The sequence below is a fragment of the Typha angustifolia genome, chromosome 7 (assembly GCF_048772165.1).
Source record: "Typha angustifolia cultivar Huaian chromosome 7, ASM4877216v1, whole genome shotgun sequence".
NCBI lineage: Eukaryota > Viridiplantae > Streptophyta > Magnoliopsida > Poales > Typhaceae > Typha > Typha angustifolia.
In genome coordinates, this window is record NC_133245.1 from 3,291,192 (window position 1) to 3,310,453 (window position 19,262).

General features: G+C 39.8%; 4 protein-coding genes and 2 non-coding genes across 10 annotated transcripts; 3 read left to right on the forward strand and 3 right to left on the reverse strand.

Moving 5' to 3' along the window:
* Window positions 1-242: 242 nt before the first annotated feature.
* On the reverse strand, window positions 243-8,231 carry LOC140763847 (uncharacterized). 5 transcript variants are annotated; one of them, XM_073102214.1, is made up of 14 exons: window positions 8,060-8,231; window positions 7,797-7,997; window positions 7,559-7,709; window positions 7,325-7,395; window positions 6,855-6,903; window positions 6,686-6,756; window positions 6,498-6,586; window positions 5,026-5,119; window positions 4,666-4,734; window positions 3,519-4,534; window positions 3,383-3,423; window positions 3,045-3,100; window positions 794-848; window positions 243-696 (listed from the first exon to the last, which is right to left on the reverse strand). In XM_073102214.1, the coding sequence occupies exons 1-10, from the start codon at window positions 8,169-8,171 to the stop codon at window positions 4,419-4,421; spliced, it is 1,023 nt and encodes a 340-aa protein (XP_072958315.1). In that variant the 5' UTR covers window positions 8,172-8,231; the 3' UTR covers window positions 243-696; window positions 794-848; window positions 3,045-3,100; window positions 3,383-3,423; window positions 3,519-4,418. The 5 variants fall into 5 exon arrangements, with proteins under 5 accessions (XP_072958315.1, XP_072958313.1, XP_072958317.1 ...); XM_073102212.1 differs by having other exon boundaries at window positions 5,026-5,128; window positions 8,060-8,230; XM_073102216.1 differs by having other exon boundaries at window positions 4,620-4,734; window positions 5,026-5,128; window positions 8,060-8,228.
* Window positions 8,232-8,285: 54 nt separating this feature from the next.
* Window positions 8,286-8,358, forward strand: TRNAR-CCU (transfer RNA arginine (anticodon CCU)). The gene has a single exon. It is a non-coding gene; the product is annotated as a tRNA-Arg (tRNA).
* Window positions 8,359-9,545: 1,187 nt separating this feature from the next.
* TRNAG-UCC (transfer RNA glycine (anticodon UCC)) lies at window positions 9,546-9,617 on the reverse strand. The gene has a single exon. It is a non-coding gene; the product is annotated as a tRNA-Gly (tRNA).
* Window positions 9,618-11,416: 1,799 nt separating this feature from the next.
* On the forward strand, window positions 11,417-12,733 carry LOC140763326 (strigolactones hydrolase CXE15-like). Its single transcript, XM_073101459.1, has one exon. It carries the CDS (start codon window positions 11,581-11,583, stop codon window positions 12,598-12,600), a length of 1,020 nt encoding a protein of 339 aa, XP_072957560.1. The 5' UTR covers window positions 11,417-11,580; the 3' UTR covers window positions 12,601-12,733.
* Window positions 12,734-15,945: 3,212 nt separating this feature from the next.
* LOC140762129 (strigolactones hydrolase CXE15-like) lies at window positions 15,946-16,932 on the forward strand. The gene has a single exon (XM_073099744.1). The coding sequence runs from the start codon at window positions 15,946-15,948 to the stop codon at window positions 16,930-16,932; it is 987 nt and encodes a 328-aa protein (XP_072955845.1).
* A 337-nt stretch (window positions 16,933-17,269) lies between these two features.
* LOC140763408 (strigolactones hydrolase CXE15-like) lies at window positions 17,270-18,682 on the reverse strand. The gene has a single exon (XM_073101589.1). It carries the CDS (start codon window positions 18,415-18,417, stop codon window positions 17,434-17,436), a length of 984 nt encoding a protein of 327 aa, XP_072957690.1. The 5' UTR covers window positions 18,418-18,682; the 3' UTR covers window positions 17,270-17,433.
* Between the last annotated feature and the right edge of the window lie 580 nt (window positions 18,683-19,262).

The following is a 19,262-nucleotide window of genomic DNA, read 5'->3' on the forward strand; positions in this document are numbered from 1 at the left end:
AAAGATTAATGAACTGAACAGGATGGATATATATATATATATATATATATATATATATATATAGGTTACTGTCAGATGCAAATGTATTGGAGATTTTTCATTTGGCCACGGTTCAGTAATTAGAGGAACAAAATGCAAATTTACCTATTATCTTTCATAATTCCGTGTCATTATTTCTATTTATATTTTCTGTTGCTTGTTTATAAGCTTTCCGCTGCCAACCCAGGAAAAATGCACAGACATTAACGATAATGTGAAATATTTTATAAGCAAGCAATCTGCATTATATAACGAACAATCTGGTCTGATGACAAACCTAGATACAGCTTGGCAGCAATACTAAACGAGCAGCAGAAAAATGCAATTTGACAAGACTGAATAAAAGAAATCACTGCAAAACAATTACTGATCTCCACAGTTAGAAACGAAACGCAAAACAGTAATTCAGCAATGCAATAGTAGGGGCACTTTTGGAACATAACAGAGCGTCAATCTTTCAATGCTGTAGCAGTAACAAGATCGATTGACAGTGCCAAAGTAGTAGAATACCTGTGGGTAGAACACTTACCTGCAGATGGAGTTATACAAGTGTTGCCAGTAACACTATAAAGCTACAATCTTCACTCCTTGTTCAGCACTCTTGGAACTTTAATGTATGGATCATCATAACTGGGAAGAGCTTCTATTAGGGCCTCCCTGTGTTCGATAAGAATAATTGTGTTGGTCAAAATAAAGAAAAGGCATATATCCACTATGGAAGCAGGTGTGATTGGTAGAGCACAATATTCCTAACTTGTTATCAAAAGTTTCTGGAATATCTTCTCGCGAACAATCAGCAGCTTCAGTACCTGTGTGCAAAACGGGTTTATCGGATAACATGAACTACTGGACACAATCAATGCATGCAAAACTTGGTCTTTATAATGTGAATTAAAATCTAGCAGAGAAAATTTAAAAAGGTAATGCCAATTTCGGAAACAATGAGTTGTTCCCAGTCTCAAATCAATCCCAAGTCAGAAACTCAGCCAATCTTAAATCATGTGATGTGAACCAGATCAGATAAGATCACATCAAGGAAATATTGGGCTTAATGGATTGAGTTTAATTATTTTATTTATTCTGCTTATGTGGTTTAATTACAATCTAAATAGGTTACAGTTTACTAAATTAGCTAAGTTCAGTTCAGTTAACTTCTGCGTAGTTTTAAAAAAATATTCATCAGATATTCAAATATTATGAAACAACCTTGATAAGATCGACGTCACGATCTAGAACTTTCACATTCAAAGTTTCTTTAAATTCGAACTCTATCTATGGCGAAACGAATGGCTAATTTTCAAAAGAATAAGAAAGATTGATTTAACTAAGTCATGTTTATCTTTAATGTAAGCTCTTAAGCCAAATCTAATTTGAGTCAATTTATGACTAACTTCTATATATATGTGCAGTGTAGCCCTAATTTAATGAATTAATAAATTCTATCTCTTCCCTCTCATCTTAGCGGAAGGCTACAACTTCCCCCACCTCCTTCCTCACTAATTGATGCCACATCTTCCGTTGGCAAGATCTCATTCAACTCATAATTTCTCTCGTTCGTTGCACCATCCTTATCCCTAAGAGACGGCCTACTCTTCTTCATCTTCTATTCCTCTTGGGTAATAGATTTCATATTGACCTTCGGCCACTATTTGGTAACTCAACTAATCGACAAAATCCTGAGATCTTCAATCCATGGAAAAGCTCTCTTCCAAAGCAACAAAAACTCAAATTTCAAAAGGATCCGACGGTTAAATAATTCGTAATAACCCTCAAAAGTTTCATGTAAAAATCTGTCCAAAACCATTACGAATCGAATCAAACCAGTTCGTATCTTCATGGATATCATACCAAATAGAAAGTTATACTCCACCAAATAGATCAATTGTATGACTGAAGCTTCTGTGAAATATCTAACTAAATATTCAATTTTATGTGATCGAGAAATACTTGAATCAATAAGATGCAATGATCAATATGAAACTCTTTAATTTTTCATCTTTGCTGATCTAATGTGATTTCCCAATTATTTTTCATTGACGAGAACCTTACAACTCAGGCATGCGACCTTAGGTTTCATTTCTTCTAGAGCCTAAAAACCCCAATAATCAGCTGTTTCTGTTGATGAGTTTACAATGAGACTAATGTTGCCCATAAACTGATTAACCCTTTCCATCAATTTACAATGAATAATTGGGTGCGGTGCATGTGCATGCCCGTGTGTGCCAGTTTAGATTAGCATAAACAGCAAGGTTGCTTAAACTATGTGGCCAAGTATATTTCATGTGTCGTACAATTAGTTACTGAATAGCCCCTCTGTGAAGGAGAGTAAGACTTCTTGCATCTTGCCTCAAACTCCACATGTTTTGAGCCTCGTGTATTGCATTAACTTCACTAGTTCTGTGATGAAGGCACCATGCTCTACATGTGCTTCAAAATAATAACAGAAGCAGCAGTAACAATAACAGCAAGAAGACAATAGGTGATGATGACGATGATGATAGGACTATTGCAAAGAAACTAAGAGCCACCAGAATAAACAAATGCAATCCAGTAATACATGGATAAAACAAGGTCAAACATGTGGAAGATGAGCATTAATCTGGATACACAAGTCAAGATGGTTTTGTGTTGCTAGAAACACCTAGAATGAGAGGAGCAATTCGGTGGTATTAATTTCCAGCACCAAGAATAAAAAAAATATGCATATTTCTGACCAAACAACAAGATCAAAATCAAGTTTTGACGAATTTAGTTGTGCGACTGAATATTAACACCATTTCTTGCTTTATTAAATCAAATCATGTCATTATAAGGTCATTCATAGAAATTCATCTTGTTCAAGTAATGGTATGCTGCCAAAACATAAAACCTACAAATGCTTGACATGTCAATATAGGTGTCAAATACAAGCTAAACTTGATGGAACCAACGAACGCTAATTCAATCTAGGTTGACACTTGCCAGCATGAATATATATGATAAATTCAATAAAATCTTATACGTACTGGCTCGAAACGAAGGTTCAACACTTTCAAGATTGACAGCCTGAAGTTGCCCGAACCTGTTATCAAGGCAAAGAATAAAGGAATCACTTCTAGCTTCAATACCCTTTTATACCATTAATGTTTGATATAAAGAATGAAAAAAAAAATGTAGGTAGAGAATAACTTCTAAAATCATAGTCTAGACAGTAAAGTAAGAGCGAGAGAAGGTAACATAGGCTAGTAGATGTGCATATTCGGAAAAAAGGCAAGACGAACGAAAGGGATTTCTCATAAGAAAGTAGTCATTCAATTCAACTCCGAAATCTAGAAGGCAAGAAAAGAGAGGTGAATCGGAGTACCAGTCGATGACTTGTCTAATCTTGGGCGCGAATTCTTCAACCTAGAAGGCAACAAGAGAGACGAAACCGTAATGACATATCCCGAAACCCTAAGAACGAGAGAAGGTTGGGGAGACGAGGAGAGCATTCGTAGTACCTCCTGAGGGGAGAGAGAGATGCGAGCGGCATCGGCAAGGCGGGGGACGTCAGGTGGCTCGAGGGCGGAGCACCGAGTCGAGGAGGAGGAGATGGGCGAGATGGAGACGCATCTCGGCCACAGCTTAGGCGGTGACCCGACCCACCGCAGTCTTGGGAGGACGACGGAGGAGATCATATTGTGCGGGTTATAGAAAGCAGAGATGAAGAAGGAAAGAGAACGCTATCCCTTTTTTAAGCCTTAGACCAGACCCTCAATTGATCAAATCAAGGTCTGATTGCAGGAGCTCTCGAGATTCGTGAGACGACTGGCCAACCGTCCACGTACCCTTGGCGTCAGACCCTGGAAGCCATATATATAACTGGCATGATAGAGAAACGATCTAGTTATGGTAGAAATTAGTTAACTAAATTCATATGATAGTAATAGAAAAAGAATTGGAAGAACCACACCTGTGAGACGGTAGATTCTAGAACCGTCCAAATTGTAGATTGCCAAGAAAAGAGGAAAAGAGTATAATTGGAATATATACAAGCCTCAGTAGGCATTTCAAGAGGCTGGTTTAAATTTTGCAGTGAGTCAAAATCAAATGGATTACAGTATATTTAGAGTCTAACCAATGAGAAAACTTAGAAAAGAGTTTAACCTTCCTATGGTAAGTTAATCGACAGGTAAAGTCATGAAAACGAATGAAATAACTGTAAGAAAAACAGCAGCAACATCCATAACGGAATAAGATAATTGATAGCACACTATATTCACTGTTCATTCCTTTGTCATCTAAAATAAGCTCTGAAACAGAATTAAGCATTATAAAAGAAATATACAAAGTGACACAAGAATATGGTGCTCAAATCACAGATGCCTTCAGGAATCACTTTGAAAAGACTTTAAAGGCTTTTAATGACTTAAAAGAATCAGAAGAGCAGGCGTCATAGAGGCCAAAATCATGGAATAGACATTTTTCCATCTGCAAGTTTCCAGGCATGCATGGCATTCATATACTGGCATTTCTCCTGAAATGAGAATTATTGAAAGGATAAAATCTGAATGAAGCGATACAAACTTTTGAAAAGAAGATAAGCATCAGCATGCACAGACACTAAATTCAGGAACAATCAAATTCGTAGGCGGTAGAAAATGGAACCATCAATGGTCTCCACAGCTAGCTGGTTCATCCGTAAGAGTAGTAACAGGTAAGATCTTCCTTTGCGCCCTGCAACATACAATTAAGGCATCAGAAAAAAAAAAAAAAACTACTTACTTCTGAGTCTCTTAGGAAGAATGAGGTTCATCTAACACATCACACTGACAATTAGTACGATACATGAGATGTCATAAATCCACAGTTCAATTATACCAATTGAATCTGTCATAAGAGTTTATTATCTCTAAGGTGACAGTAGCTGCCAGTGCAGAGTTAATCTAACAGGCTTGCAAAGGGGATCAAAAGGATCAGCTAGCCAGATCTCATAAACTGTGGAGACAAGTCACTGAGTTCACATACCCAGCCCTATTGTTTCAACATCATCTTGTTTGAAGGCTTTACTTTCCTCATCTCTACCCTTGGAGAAGTACACATTTAACTTGACAACTGCTTCCTGCAACTCCTACAACAAGCAATAAATGACAACAAAATCAAGTAAAAACCAAATTATGACATTTTGTAGCGGTAGGTCCTTGAAAAATCCAAGGAATATATAATAAAATTAGAAAAGATAAAAAGACCATGCATTGCTTATCGTTTTGATACTATTTTGTCTGACCAAAAAGTTCCTTGTGGCTATCATGGAAATGATTCATCCTAAACTACTAATGAGAAGATGTACACTTGCCTGTAACAACAGTATCACCAATACATAGTAAAACAAGTGGTACGTCAGTAAACAAAATTTTGATCTTTACACTCACAAGATGATGGAAGTACTAAACCAAATATTATGCAGAATTTGTTCTTTATTCATAAAGCAAAAAAAATAGTGTTAAAGAAAAGATTGTTGGTTCTTTGAAAACAGAAATAAGAAGATTGCAAGACAACTTGTTTACTATATAGTGTTACTTCTTTCTAGGAAAAATATATACTGGTTAATTGCATCATAAGAGAGATGAATCATCTATTCCAAGCATGACAGATTGAAAGTGAGGTCCAACTCTAGAATGGTCAGATATGTTTTGCTACAATATAAGTGAAAATTACTAGCATTTAAGTCCCTCCGTGATCAAACTGTTGAATAATTTGAAATTTATGGAATAAGAATGTTTGGAAGGAAGTATGCTTGGTGCAAAATGAGGAAAAGATCCTATGATGGCTCTACTTGTTTACTTCTACCAATTGGGAGGATAATTTCCCCTTATCTATTGTTAGAGCACTTTCTAAGTATGGCTCTGACCATAAACCTTTTCTGAATGATGATGGGATAATAACCGGTTCCCTAAAAGATGGAGAGTCCATAGAAGTAGTTAAAAGGTGGAGGAAAAACATAAATGTCAAGTTATAAGTGGTATGACAAGAGAACCTATCAATCTGGTGGACACCTAACAATCGTCACTAGTTCCTATTTAAGACACTGTACTACGGCCATCTTAATGTCATAAAACATATACAGCAAACAGTAAAGGATATGGCATTCCATATTATTGATTACCTTCCTTTCATCTTTTGTGAATAATTGAGGACTACCATATTTATGAACTTTGTGACATTCTTGGGAAAGACTTTACAAGATTTGCACAAAATCCCACCGTAAAGGCCTACTAATCATTGGGCTGGTCAGAGGAAAGCAAGGCACTATGCTAAAAAAAAGTGTGTAGCATCTCGAGTTTCATAATATGAGAGAAGCATTCAGTGATATTTGCAAGGAACCAAAAGTGCTCACTGTTCAGTAGTAACCAAATAAAATCTAATATCAGAGAAACAGAACAATTTTAGGCATAAGGACTACTAAGAATCTCATTAGCCATGCAAAATAAAATTTATACCTCCCACGATGCTAGACTTTTCATGTAAGAAGGAAGGTTATCATAGTCATCTTTTGTGGCGTTCAACATTGCTTCTCTTGCACTTCCATCTTCTCAAACACCACAACAAAAATCAGTAGACAAGCAAATACATGAGAGCTATAAAATCATAACAGGATAATGCGCCAAAAACACATTTTATACAGCACCTTGGGCACTTAAACCATTCTCAGAAGATTGAGATTCTGTTGTCTTTTCATGAGGTCGGCCAACACCATTACTAAATAGATCACCAAAAATCAAGTAAGAAAAGCAAGGTATCAAAAGAAAGGAAAAAATGATTTGGAAACCTCAAAACAGAAAATCTGTAAACTTAACCTCATAAATCTTTCGGAAACTCTCCTTGGGCTTGCAAGATATTCATCATCTGAGAAAAGTTTCAATTAGTTTTCGATGTTTTATCCTCCCAACAAAAAGTTGAATATCAGATGTTGGACATGAATCCATGATAATGGCAACATGTCAGAAGCGAAGTAACATAAGTTACTAAATACTAGTAGCAGTAAACAACATTTCATAAAATGCACACTTGTAGCAACTGGAAAATACTTTTGGAGTTCATTTTCAAGAAATAAATAAGGTTGAGACATTCACAGGAAACACTAGTTATGGAAGTTCATTTTTACATTTGCAGTGGCATTCAGGAATATCACTTTATGATTTATCACTGCCTATGACACCATCTCAAATTTATCATCTATTCACAGGAACATCTTGAAGCTTATATTGCACTACTTACTACAGCTGCTTGTTGTAAAAAATAAGTTTGTAATAGAACTCTGTCGTACCTTCGGATGCTAAAGTGGCTAGGCAAGCATCTGAAAATCCAAGATTCCGCAGCGAGATGGAGTCCTCAAATCTTATTGGTCGTTAAGGAATACAGTCAAATACCGTTTCCAGTCAAAGGAACAGAGACTTCAAAATCATAATACTCGTCATACCAAAATTATTTCCAGATTATAGGTCTTATCTTTGTAGATCTAATTTCATCTCAAATTAGGGTTTCATCTAAAAAAGGATACAATGAATTATCATCCAGTTGCTTCCTGCTTGATCTCACTGCAGACACCGAACCGCAAGCAAGATCCAATCTTTCTACTCCATCACCGGGGTTCAAAATTTTCGAATCGATGTCAGGATTGCCTTCCCCCTCTCCATCTTCGGCATCCACCTCTAATAAAAGAATCAACAAACTCACAAAAGAACAACAAGAGCACCAAATAGCAAGTCAGTCTAAGTTCTAACTTAGAGTTTACTCACCTGGAACATACCCGAACCCTACCATACGCTCCTGGAGGTCGGAGATGTACTTGAGGTTAGTCTTATGCACCTCGTTGCAGTGGCCGAGGAGCTCCTCGAACGAGACGGTGGCGAAGGCCATGGAGTTGAGGAGCTCGAGATCGCTGCTCGTAGAGGACACGCGGCGATCGAGGGATTGGAGGAAGGCGGAGGCGGCGGAATCTGAGGAAGAGAGAAGGATTAGGAGAGAGAAGGGGATCGGGAGGAGGGGGTGGTGAGATTACCGAGGGGGATGGGACGCCGCTGGATGGAGTCGGAGAGGGTTCGGGAGGCGGTGTCCACGTGGCGGAGGAAGGAGGAGAGGGCTTTGCAGAAGGTGGAGATGGCGGTGTCCATAGCGGAGGGCGGTGGAAATTGGCGGAGGAATGGATTCGAGGTCGATTTAAATTCTGATGGAGCGGCAAATAAGAAAATAAGATTCAAGTTAATAAATCCAAAATTAAAAACGAAGCGCCTGTAGCTCAGTGGATAGAGCGTCTGTTTCCTAAGCAGAAAGTCATAGGTTCGACCCCTATCTGGCGCGCCTTAAGGTTTCAACCACAACGTTAATATTCTTTTTAATTCATAACTTCTTTTTCTCTAAATAACACATATAAGTCAATTTTTCTCAACGAAATAGACATTTTAGATACTTTCCACAGTTAACGGAGTTAAATTAATGGTTTATATAAAAATTGGCAACAGTTCACTGTGTGATTATCTCTTTTTGACTTTTAAAGTTTTAATCTTATAAGATTTGGGTTATTTTCTTCTCAATTTCTCTGGAGGGTTTTGACGTCGCCTGCAATCTCTCCCCTCTCCACTTCTCTAGCTAAATAGACAGTGGAGTGAAGCGACATATTCCTTCTCCCTCCTTTATATCTTTCCAAATTACCTTCTTTCTTTGAAAACAAAAATGATGACGACTTACTTTCCCTTGTTGCTTTCACCTCATTTTCTCTCCCCTATCTTCTAGATTTACTTCTCTTTTCTCCCAATCTCTTGTCCCCCTCATTATTCGTTCTTCTCCACCACCTTGTAGTCACCACGGCTCGCACCTCGGTCTTCTTTGTATCTTGTCATCAATTTGTTGACCATTATTAGCTGTTACTTCCTCCTCCTAACCACTCACTCTTATTGTTCCTTATCGTTTACCTCACTGCCCATCGTAGTCATCTGCCACTCTTATTGTTCCTCTCCTCCTCCTGACCACTTACTCTCATTGTTCCTCATTGTTTACCTCGCTATCCACCGTCATCATTTGTCTCTGTCCACTATGTTGAACCACTTCCACGTTAGTCGAGCCTTTCTAATTTTTTTTATTTAAGACATTTGTAGCTATTCCACTTCAAGATCCATGACAGTCACGATGAACCTTAGGTTACTTGGCCTATCATACTTGAGTAATTTAGTGTTATTCTACTTAGATTTTGTACCTCCAGGCTTAATGCGCTTTTTTTTTTCTATTTTTGTTACATGTTTAAAATTAACGAAATTATCATCTTACATGATTTTCATAAAAAAATTAAATAAATAAATAGTTAATTATATTTTAAACCCTTAAAGAAAGTTTGACTCGATTTCATACAAAACATTAATGTATTATCAACTTAAGTGCTTATAGTACTCTTAACTGAAGTGCAAGATTTGACAATTTACCGGTAGTATTTTAGATGAGTTGAAACTATTATAATTTTGTCAAAACCAAGTAAGAGAGTTTAGTAAAAAGAATGCGTTTGCCGGGAGTCGAACCCGGGTCTATTGCTTGGAAGGCAATTATCCTAACCGTTGGACTACAAACGCTCAGATGAAGCACAGCTCGTGTGCTCAGCTGATTTCACAACATCTTTAATAACAAGAAATCCAGCCACAGTATAAAAATTAACTCTAATCAACTCCACCATTTCAGATGTAACCAAGATGGTATTGTTAAAGACATAATATTGTATTATTTTATAGGTCAAATAACTCAGCCAATTTTGTAATCAAAATATAAAAATGACGACAAGTTTAAAGTATGTGCATATAACTCTACATTAAAAAATCTATTTAAGTATAAACCCCTGCATTTATAGAATAATCATATTGGCACTTTTTTTATCATGGGTAAGATAGAACTGTGCCTTAATTGTAATAAGGGGATGTGTTAAGAGTATAATACATATTATTGTCCGAATCATTATTCTTTTTCAAACTATAATAAATCATCTCATTGATGTGATGCAACAACTATAAATATATTCTTCTAGATGGTTTCCACGAACACATGCCAGTTCGGTCCCTTTCACTTCTTTCATAGACATGTTAGATTCGTTCTCTAGATGGATAGAGTTCTAGCTTATTGGAAGTTTCCTACCACGGAAAGATCGATTCCACGCTTCTCCTTACTCTCTCCAACCACTGAGGTAGGCTCGCTCATCTAATTACGGAATAGAAGCTTCGTAGTTCAACTCTTCCGCCGAAATGGAGTACCAGTCGCCTGCAAATTGAAAGCATAAGACTCGTGCCACGAATTGATGGAATGATTAATAGCTCCCATCCGGTCTGGAATTACTATTTTACCCCTGCTTATATCTGCTAATTTTATATTTATTATGTTTGTTTTAGCTCGTATCACAATGATATCCTCTCCTACACATTAACAAATCTAACTGATGCAATTTTGAAGGTAGAAAATTTTCTATTCAAATTTGGAGGAGTAGAATTCTGATGATGTGATAGGTTAATTGAGTACTATCAAGCTTTTCTTTGTGTAAAGTCAATAGCCTGCAATTCCATTCAGGTTTATAAGATCATAAAAGATGTGATCACTGGCACAATGAAAAATAATTAGTTTTAAGATTAGAGGGTGTAGTGGATCTAAATAAAATAATACCCGGGACATACAACATAACCAACTAACTCAGCAATATAACAACTTTAGCTCATATAAATAACGGAAGAAAATACAATCAAAGTAATAAAATTTGTCTGATGTGATATCTTACTACTGGAGTGAGCAATGAGCAGCAGACGTGATAGAGGTAGAGAGGATGATGCGTCGATGGTGGCAAGGAGGGGTAGGAGCGATGAGGGCGGCGAGCATAATGACCCAAGAGAATATGAGTGAGGAGGATTAAAGGATATTTGTTTTTGAACCCTAATACTTTATGGTGCTTAGTGTCAGTGCACATTGATGAAATATATTTGAGGATGTTTTTATAAGTGAAAATATTCGGCTCCAAGTTGTCGACACAAAAGGGGTAAAAACATATTTATATATTTATGATTTTTTAGATAAATGAAATGAATAGTAAATTTAATTAACAGATCCGCTAGATGAAAACATGGCTATTAATCAAATATACATATATTTCTCATAAAACTTTATACATATAAACATACGTATTTTAATTTATTATTTATATCTGCATAAAGATACAAAACTCTGGTATCCACAAAAAGTCGGATACCAAACTAAATATCCATCACAACTTGCACGCTGCGTCCTACGACTACAGTTTCTAGAACTTTAATTCTAGATCGCTAATAATAGGTCCGCAAAGGTCAAACTTAGGCCGGTCAGGCGTCAGCAATTTGGTCATCTTCTTATTTCAGCAATTAGAAACGTCGAGCATCTATCTAAATGCGGGAAACCAAACCGTATATATAGAGAGAGCCCAATCCTTGGACAAGCACACCAACGATTACCTACTTCTAAACATAATAATACAAAAAAGAATTCCTCAACTCTCTTCCTCACAGTCCCCAGGTCTCCAACAAATCCATGACGACCATCTCCTCCTCCTCAGCCGCCGACGTTTCCACCCTTCCGCTACCACCATCTCGTCCTCACGTCATCGAGGACTGCCGTGGCACCATACTCCTCTACAGCGACGGCACCGTCTTACGCTCCCCGGAACCCTTCATCCACGTCAGCACCGCCCATGACGCCGAAGCCGAGGTGGACTGGAGGGACGTCCTCTACGACCCGGCGCACGACCTCAGCCTCCGCCTCTTCAAGCCACGTGTCATCAACGCCGATGAGGGTAAAATTCCCCTCCTCGTCTACTACCACGGCGGCGGCTTCTGCCTCGGCTCCCGCACGTGGCCTAACTTCCACTCGTGCTGCCTCCGCCTCGCCAGCTCCCTCCACGTCATCGTCGCCTCCGTTGACTACCGCCTCGCCCCAGAGCACAAGCTCCCCGCCGCCATCCAGGACGGCGCCGCGTCCCTCCTCTTCCTCCGGGACCAATGGGCCTCCGACGCGTGGCTCGCCGAACATGCCGACCCCGCTCGCGTCTTCCTCTCGGGGGAGTCGGCCGGCGGGAACATAACCCACCACATGGCGGTCCAATTCGGCCCGACCGGTCTAAATCCGATCCGGATCCGCGGGTCGATCCTTCTAATGCCGGCTTTCGGCGGGGTCGAGCGGACCAAGTCCGAGCTGGAGTGCGACAAGGACTCGTTCCTGTCCCTGGAACAGGCCGACCAGTACTGTCGTCTGATGCTGCCGCGTGGCGCGACGAGGGACTACCCGGTGTTCAACCCGGCCGGGCCGGAGGGCCCGAATCTCGAGGCGGTGGAGACAGGGCCGATGCTGCTGGTGGTGGCGGAGAAGGACATGTTGAAGGATCGGGAGGTGGAGTACGCAAGGAGGATGAGGGAGGAGTGGGGGAAGCACGTGGAGGTGGCGGAGTTCGAGGGGCAGCAGCACGGCTTCTTCGCCATCGACTCCTGGTCCGAACCGGCCGACGAGGTGATCCGGATCATGAAGCAGTTCATGGACGAGTTCGGAAGGGATTAGAATCGGTCGTGTGCAATAAAATTGATTCGTTCGTCCGACCGAGTTTATTGCTGTAATACATATATCATATTTGTGTTGCTGTATTATATATGTGAATGGATGGATAATGTATTTATTACTCAAAATTATTAAAGACTCTTCACCACTTGCGTCCAATAAAGAAAGCGTGGCTGCTCGGTGCAAACAATGATGATGGGTTATTATTGAAAGGACGTGCTCGATTATTAAATTACTCCCTGGGGTAGATAATTCAATTTAGTGGGCGGCGTCCGAGAGAACTGCAAACAAGGTCGTGCAGTGCAAATTCTCGGTCGTCCGAAGTATCTGTTCGCTGTTAATCTCGGATCCCCGCAGATAGATGGTTAGGTACAACTGAAATTAACTTCCATAACCGATCCACAAACAGTCAAAGCATTTGCCCAGGTAATAACCCAAGTTAACTAGGCCAAAATCAGATTAGGCGAGACGCATGTTTGAGTTGATTAATATATGTTTATTTATCTATAAAAATGAGTTTTATATAAGGGCAAAGTTCGAGTGGAACTTGACAATTTATATACTCTACCAATATTTTAAAACTAATCATATTAAATTTAATAATTAGGTGATTTGTTAAGAAAAATTAAGATTTCTTTTTTCAGTCTGTACTTTCGAGCCTGAGTGATGTAATACCTAAGATTTCACTTTATGACTTTTTTTGTCATTTTTTTAATTTTATTAGTTTATTTATTTAATTGTGATCTATAGAATTCGTAGGTTTTATTAATTTGATATATAAAATTATGTAGATTTTTATTAATTTATCTATAGATTCTGTTAGTTTATCTATATAAAAATATAACTAATAATATATGAGAGAAATTATCTACTTGTTTGGATGTTTGATTTTCGAAATTTTGTTGTTGTCCTGACTTGTTTTGACCTTCGTTGATAGCAAAAATAAAAATTACGAAAGAAAGTTCAAAATTTATTAACATCCACATATTACATTAATACAAATTCATATAAATAAAAAATATAGAATAAATAAAATATTCTTTGACACCAGCCTCACATTTGATCTACAATATACAACACTATAGTTTTAAAATAAAGTATTAATCCTAAAGACATAATATAAAATAAAAATAAAAAATAACCCAAGAAATTCTCATGAGATAATAGCTTTGAGTCAACTTGCAAATTTAGTAAGCCCAATAGTTTAAGACACAGCCTAGAAAATCTACAAAAGTTAAATAATCTAAAATCCCCCGCTTAGACCCAAAAGCACGACATCTAGGACCAAATAATATCAATAGATTATTAGAAACACAAATGCCGACAAGCACAAATGGCTACTATTAACGGCTCTCATACCCTCTCCTAATTAAAAAGAGCCTCGCCCACTTGCATGGTAGTGATGCCGGTAGGCATATGAGCACCATTGAGAAAGAGAGGTATACGGTAGCAATAAAATCGACTAAAATTCTAGTTTTTATATTTAATTTTTGTTAGGCATGGGTCTACAATTTTTCTAGTTATCTTAATTTTGAATTTGTATGGATATCTAATAGTATTTACGGATTCAGATATGGATTGAAAGAGTAGTATCCATATATATATATATATATATATATATAATATTATTAAAATGGTGATGTGGTGGTGCAATGTCTTATCCACTATTGTAGTGATGTGCTAATATAAGTCTCGAACCTCAAATCTCTCCTCAACACAAACGAAATGCTTCCTCTTGCAAAATCTTTGTGATTTCGAATGCCATTTGCAGGTGAAATTGAATGATCGAAACATAGAGTAGTGCAATATCTGTTTATGTCCCTCTTCTAGTGCTGATCAAGCGCCAATTCAACACCAATCCTGGTCGATCTTCAAATTTCCGGATGTCTACGGAGAGCTTGAATGACTTCTGACGTCGTTCAAACAGTGGTCTGCACTAAATCTTAATTGACCAGAAATTAAACAAAAAAATTGCTAAAAATGTGGATAAAATCACACCACACCACATAGCCTACTGTTATTACACAACGATCTACAGACATTCTCGTATCAGAGCCTATCATTAAATAGATCCACGACCGAATTGATTGACGAGCAACCACACCTAATTCACCGACGTCATAATTGACCAATGAGTAGGTGCCAGCGTTGAAGGTGGTGTTAAATGTTGACTACGAGGGCTAATCTGACTACTTCGTGGCAATTTCATTTATTTCCAAAGAGACTGACTTACTAGATTGGGCATCTTTTGTCTCTACCACACAGGGACAGGGTCATCCTTGTAAAATAGAGCAAAATGGGTCCAACCCACCAAACCGCTTAATAAGCTATGAGTGCGTGCACGAAACTTCTAACGTTGAGAAATCCGGTAGGCATAAGATTCCGATTTTTTTGACCAAACTATACTTCTTTTAAAACTTTATTTATTTAAATAAATTACACTTCAATTTTAATACCGGGTCTATTTTATTGTAGCCTAAAACTCTCTCGGCGTTTTTTTTTTAAGTAAAATACTGATATGATCAATATTTATATTTAAAAAATAATAAAAATTTTAGCACTTTATTCGCACATAAAACACCAAACAACTAAATATTTTATAATTAAAAATATCAAATTATTCAATGTCTTATTAAAATATTGAACTACTTATATCATAACTTTCTAATCAATAGTACATTTTGGACATATAATATATCGTTATGATTTATGAAGATGAGAGCAAAATAAATATAATAATTTTGATTGAAGCCTAATTGAACCTCAAACAAGAAAGATACAAATAAAAGTATTAAAAAAAATTTATACCAATATAACTTTGTGCTCAATTATTCTTAAAATATCTCGTTGTGAAGATATGAAAATGGCCTATAAATTAAAATAAGTAGTAATTATCTGTAGCTAACTATGCTCCGAATCTATATAAAAAAAAAATCCAAAGCTCCTCCAAATTTTGATTAAATTTTTTATCTCATAAAAGGCTAAGTATTCAACATATTGTTTAAATAGTTGGACATTTCATAAAATCAATTTTTCCATATTTCAATCTAAAGGTCAAACATTAAATTTATCTTATCGGCATATTACACAACACAAATTTTGTTATTAAATTTGAGATGCCATTTATTTGGTAAATAAAATATAAAAGAGGGGTAGTTTAGTCAAAAGCTCTAAGATCCTCCGCAGCCATAGCTTACCTTATCAACAACACCCAACCATCCAGGTAGTATATATTGGCCCAATATCAATCGCCCCTTTATTAACTTATGATTGCTATATTCTACGTATCTAGAAGACCGGCTATAAAATTCCCTTAGCTCTTACATCACAACCACTACCACCACCACCATGGCCTCCTCCGCCTCGTCTACACTATCTTCTCCTCCCTACGTCGTCGAGGAGTTACCCGGGGTCCTCCAACTCCTCAGCGACGGCACCGTCCTCCGCTCCCCGGACCACATTGCCCCCATCCCCGTCCCTGATGGCGTCTCCGTCGACTGGAAGGACCTACTTTTCGACACGAACCACGGCCTCCACCTCCGCCTCTACATGCCACGTATCCTGGCCACCAAGAATAAGCTCCCCGTCCTAGTCTACTTCCACGGAGGCGGATTCTGCAAGGGCTCCCGCACGTGGCCCAACTTCCACGCGTGCTGTCTCCGTCTCGCCTCCGACCTCCACGCCATCGTCGCCAACGTCGACTACCGCCTCGCCCCAGAGCACCGCCTCCCCGCCGCCTTGGAGGACGCGGCAGCCGCCCTCCTCTGGATCCGCGACCAATCTAAATCCGACGCCTGGCTGTCCGAGCACGCCGACCTTTCGCGCGTCTTCGTCATCGGGGAGTCGGCGGGCGGCAACATCACCCACCACATGGCGGTTCGGTTCGGCCAGACCGGTCTGGTCCCGGTTCGGCTTTGTGGGTTTATTGTATTGATGCCGGGGTTCATGGCGGAGGAGAGGACCAAATCCGAGCTGAACTGCCACGACGCCGCGTTGCTGGCGCTCGAGAAGCTCGACAGCTACTGCCGGCTGTCGCTGCCGCCTGGCGCCACGAGGGACCACCCGTCCTGCAACCCGTTCGGGCCAGAGAGCCCAAGTCTCGAGGCGGCAGAGATGGGCCCTATCCTTGTGGTGGTCGCTGAGCGCGACGTCTTGAAGGATCCGGGTGTGGCGTACGCGACGAGATTGAAGGAGATGGGGAAGAAGGCGGAGCTGGTGGAGTTCAAGGGAGAAGAGCACGCGTTCTTCGCGATGAAGCCATGGTCCGAACCAGTCGGTGAGATGATCCGAGAAATAAAGCGGTTCATGGATGGGTGCGAAAGCGAGTCGGTTTGAATGGTTGCGTGTTGGAATCTATCTTCTATCCTTCTTCTTCTTTGAAAATTTGTTTCCTTATTTTCGTTGTTCCCCCCTGTCGTTGGTCAACTTGTCACATGACCTTCGGAGAATAATGTTTGTCTTCCACGTCATTATTCTGACTTTGTATCAGATTGTAAAACGTGGTTCAGCTGTTATTACATCTTAGTTTACACATTACCCAGTAAGTTCACTCTATTTAGGAACTAATCTGAAACGTTTTTATACTCTGGGGACAGTTAAAAAACTACTTAATAAATGTGGAAAGAAATCAAAGCATGTAGCCTATTATTTTTATTATATTATTGCACAAGGATCTTTTTCATCCTATTCATAGGTCGACCTTTTATTTAGCATCATTCTATAGAAATAAGCAAATACTTCAGTACCAAATACAAGTTTAAAAATTACAATTACGATTAATAGCCGGTTTTACCCATGAGTGACGCATGAGCAAAGCTACGCCCGGTCCACTCATCATCATTCATCAGATTTATTTCCGAACTCATCCATGAACAGCTTAATAAATCGGATCATCTCACCGACCGGTTTTGACCATGGATTAATAGCGAAGAATCCATGCTCCTGCCCTTTGATCTCCAATAGTTCCACCTCCTTCCCCATCTCCTTCAACCTCGTCGCGTACTCTACGCCCCGATCCCTCAATAGGTCGCGCTCCGCTACCACCACCAACAACGGTGCGAGCTCCGCCGCCTCGAGATTCGGGCTCTCCGGCCCGAAAGGGTTCCAGAAGGGATGGTCCCTCGTCGCGCCCGGTGGCAGTGACAGCCGGCAGTACCGGTCGAGTTGCTCGAGACACAGGAACGCGCCCTCGAGGCAGTCAAGCTCGGACTTGGTCCTCTCCTCCGCCACGAACCCCGGCATCACTAGGACAAACCCGCAAAGCCGAACCGGGTTCAGGCCGGTTCGACCAAACTGGACGGCCATCTGGTGGGCTATGGTCCCCCCCGCCGATTCGCCGATGACGAAGACGCTGCTGAGGTCGGCGTGCTCGGACAGCCACGCGTCGGATTGAGACTGATCGCGGAGCCAGAGGAGGGCGGTGGTGGCATCGTCAAAGGCGGCGGGGAGGCGGTGCTCGGGTGCGAGGCGGTAATCAAAGGAGGCGACGATGACGTGGAGGTCGGAGGCGAGGCGGAGGCAGCTCGCGTGGAAGTTGGGCCATGTGCGGGATCCGATGCAGAAGCCTCCGCCGTGGAAGTAAACAAGGACGGGAAGCTTATTCTTAGCGACACGCGACATGTACAGGCGTAGGTGGAGGCCGTGGTTCGGGTCGAACAGGATGTCCTTCCAGTCGACGGGGAAGTCATTGGGGACGTCGACGGGGAAGATAGGGTGCGGGGAGCGGACGACAGTGCCGTCGCTGAGGAGTTGGAGGTGGCCACGGCAGTCCTCGACGACGTAGGGAGCAGACGGCGAGGAGGAGATGGAGGAGGATGACATGGTCTAGTATGTCGGCTTGTTCCAGTAGTATGATAGAACTAATTAGCAAAGTAGCTTTTCTTCTTGCTGATAACCAAGGCGATAAGGTGGGCCTCTACAGTGATTGCTAATTCAACGGCTTAGCAAAATTGAGCCTCTTACTGGGCCAAGCTAAGATTTGGAACGACGCATTGGTAGTCGTCTCTTACTCTCTACTCTTTACTCTCTATACGAGACTACGAACAACTACTAAGTGGGGGTTGAACAGGTTTTTTACATGCCTAACAGAAAGGAGGTGAATGGTTAATATATATATATATATATATATTTTTTATTTTCCCGTCTAGGCGAAGAAGATATGTATAGCTATTGTTAAATATAAAATGTATAATTTATTCTTCTCTGATAGCTTAAGTTTTTAGAATATAAAATCGAACTCTGTCCATTAAAATCAAATACACTTCTTAGGATAATTAAATTATCTCATCCCCGAATAATATTTCTCATCCAAAGTTAATACTTCTTAAGAAGACAACAGAGTCCCAAGGTCTGCTTGTTTGTTTGCCACAACGCTTAAGGATGGAATTAACGTAACACTGTATTGTTCGAGGAATAGCTCACCATGTAATGTTAACATTTGATATCACAAGTTTATGCTCCATTGCCAATTTTTTTATGAAATTGAAGTTTTCTATGCATCATCTACTGCTCCTTTAGACTTCTAGTTATAACAGATTGTTTTTAGTTCTGCAACTAAGCACTACAGAATTTAGAAAAAGAAAACTTGGCAGGACATCATAATTAATGTGAATTGGAATTTCTTTAGAAGTGAATAATAAGAAAGCGAAAACATTAAGTGGATTAAA

Bases quoted from the DNA above. Each gene is read 5' to 3' on its own strand.
- LOC140763847 (XM_073102213.1), bottom strand. From the start codon at position 8,171: ATGGACACCGCCATCTCCACCTTCTGCAAAGCCCTCTCCTCCTTCCTC. The intron at 7,710-7,796 runs GTGAGTAAACTC...TTCTTTTATTAG, and splicing joins AGGGTTCGGGTATGTTCCAG to AGGTGGATGCCGAAGATGGA. The intron at 6,757-6,854 runs GTTAAGTTTACA...TGATCTATTTAG, and splicing joins GTTTCCGAAAGATTTATGAG to TAATGGTGTTGGCCGACCTC.
- LOC140763326 (XM_073101459.1), top strand. From the start codon at position 11,581: ATGACGACCATCTCCTCCTCCTCAGCCGCCGACGTTTCCACCCTTCCG.
- LOC140762129 (XM_073099744.1), top strand. From the start codon at position 15,946: ATGGCCTCCTCCGCCTCGTCTACACTATCTTCTCCTCCCTACGTCGTC.
- LOC140763408 (XM_073101589.1), bottom strand. From the start codon at position 18,417: ATGTCATCCTCCTCCATCTCCTCCTCGCCGTCTGCTCCCTACGTCGTC.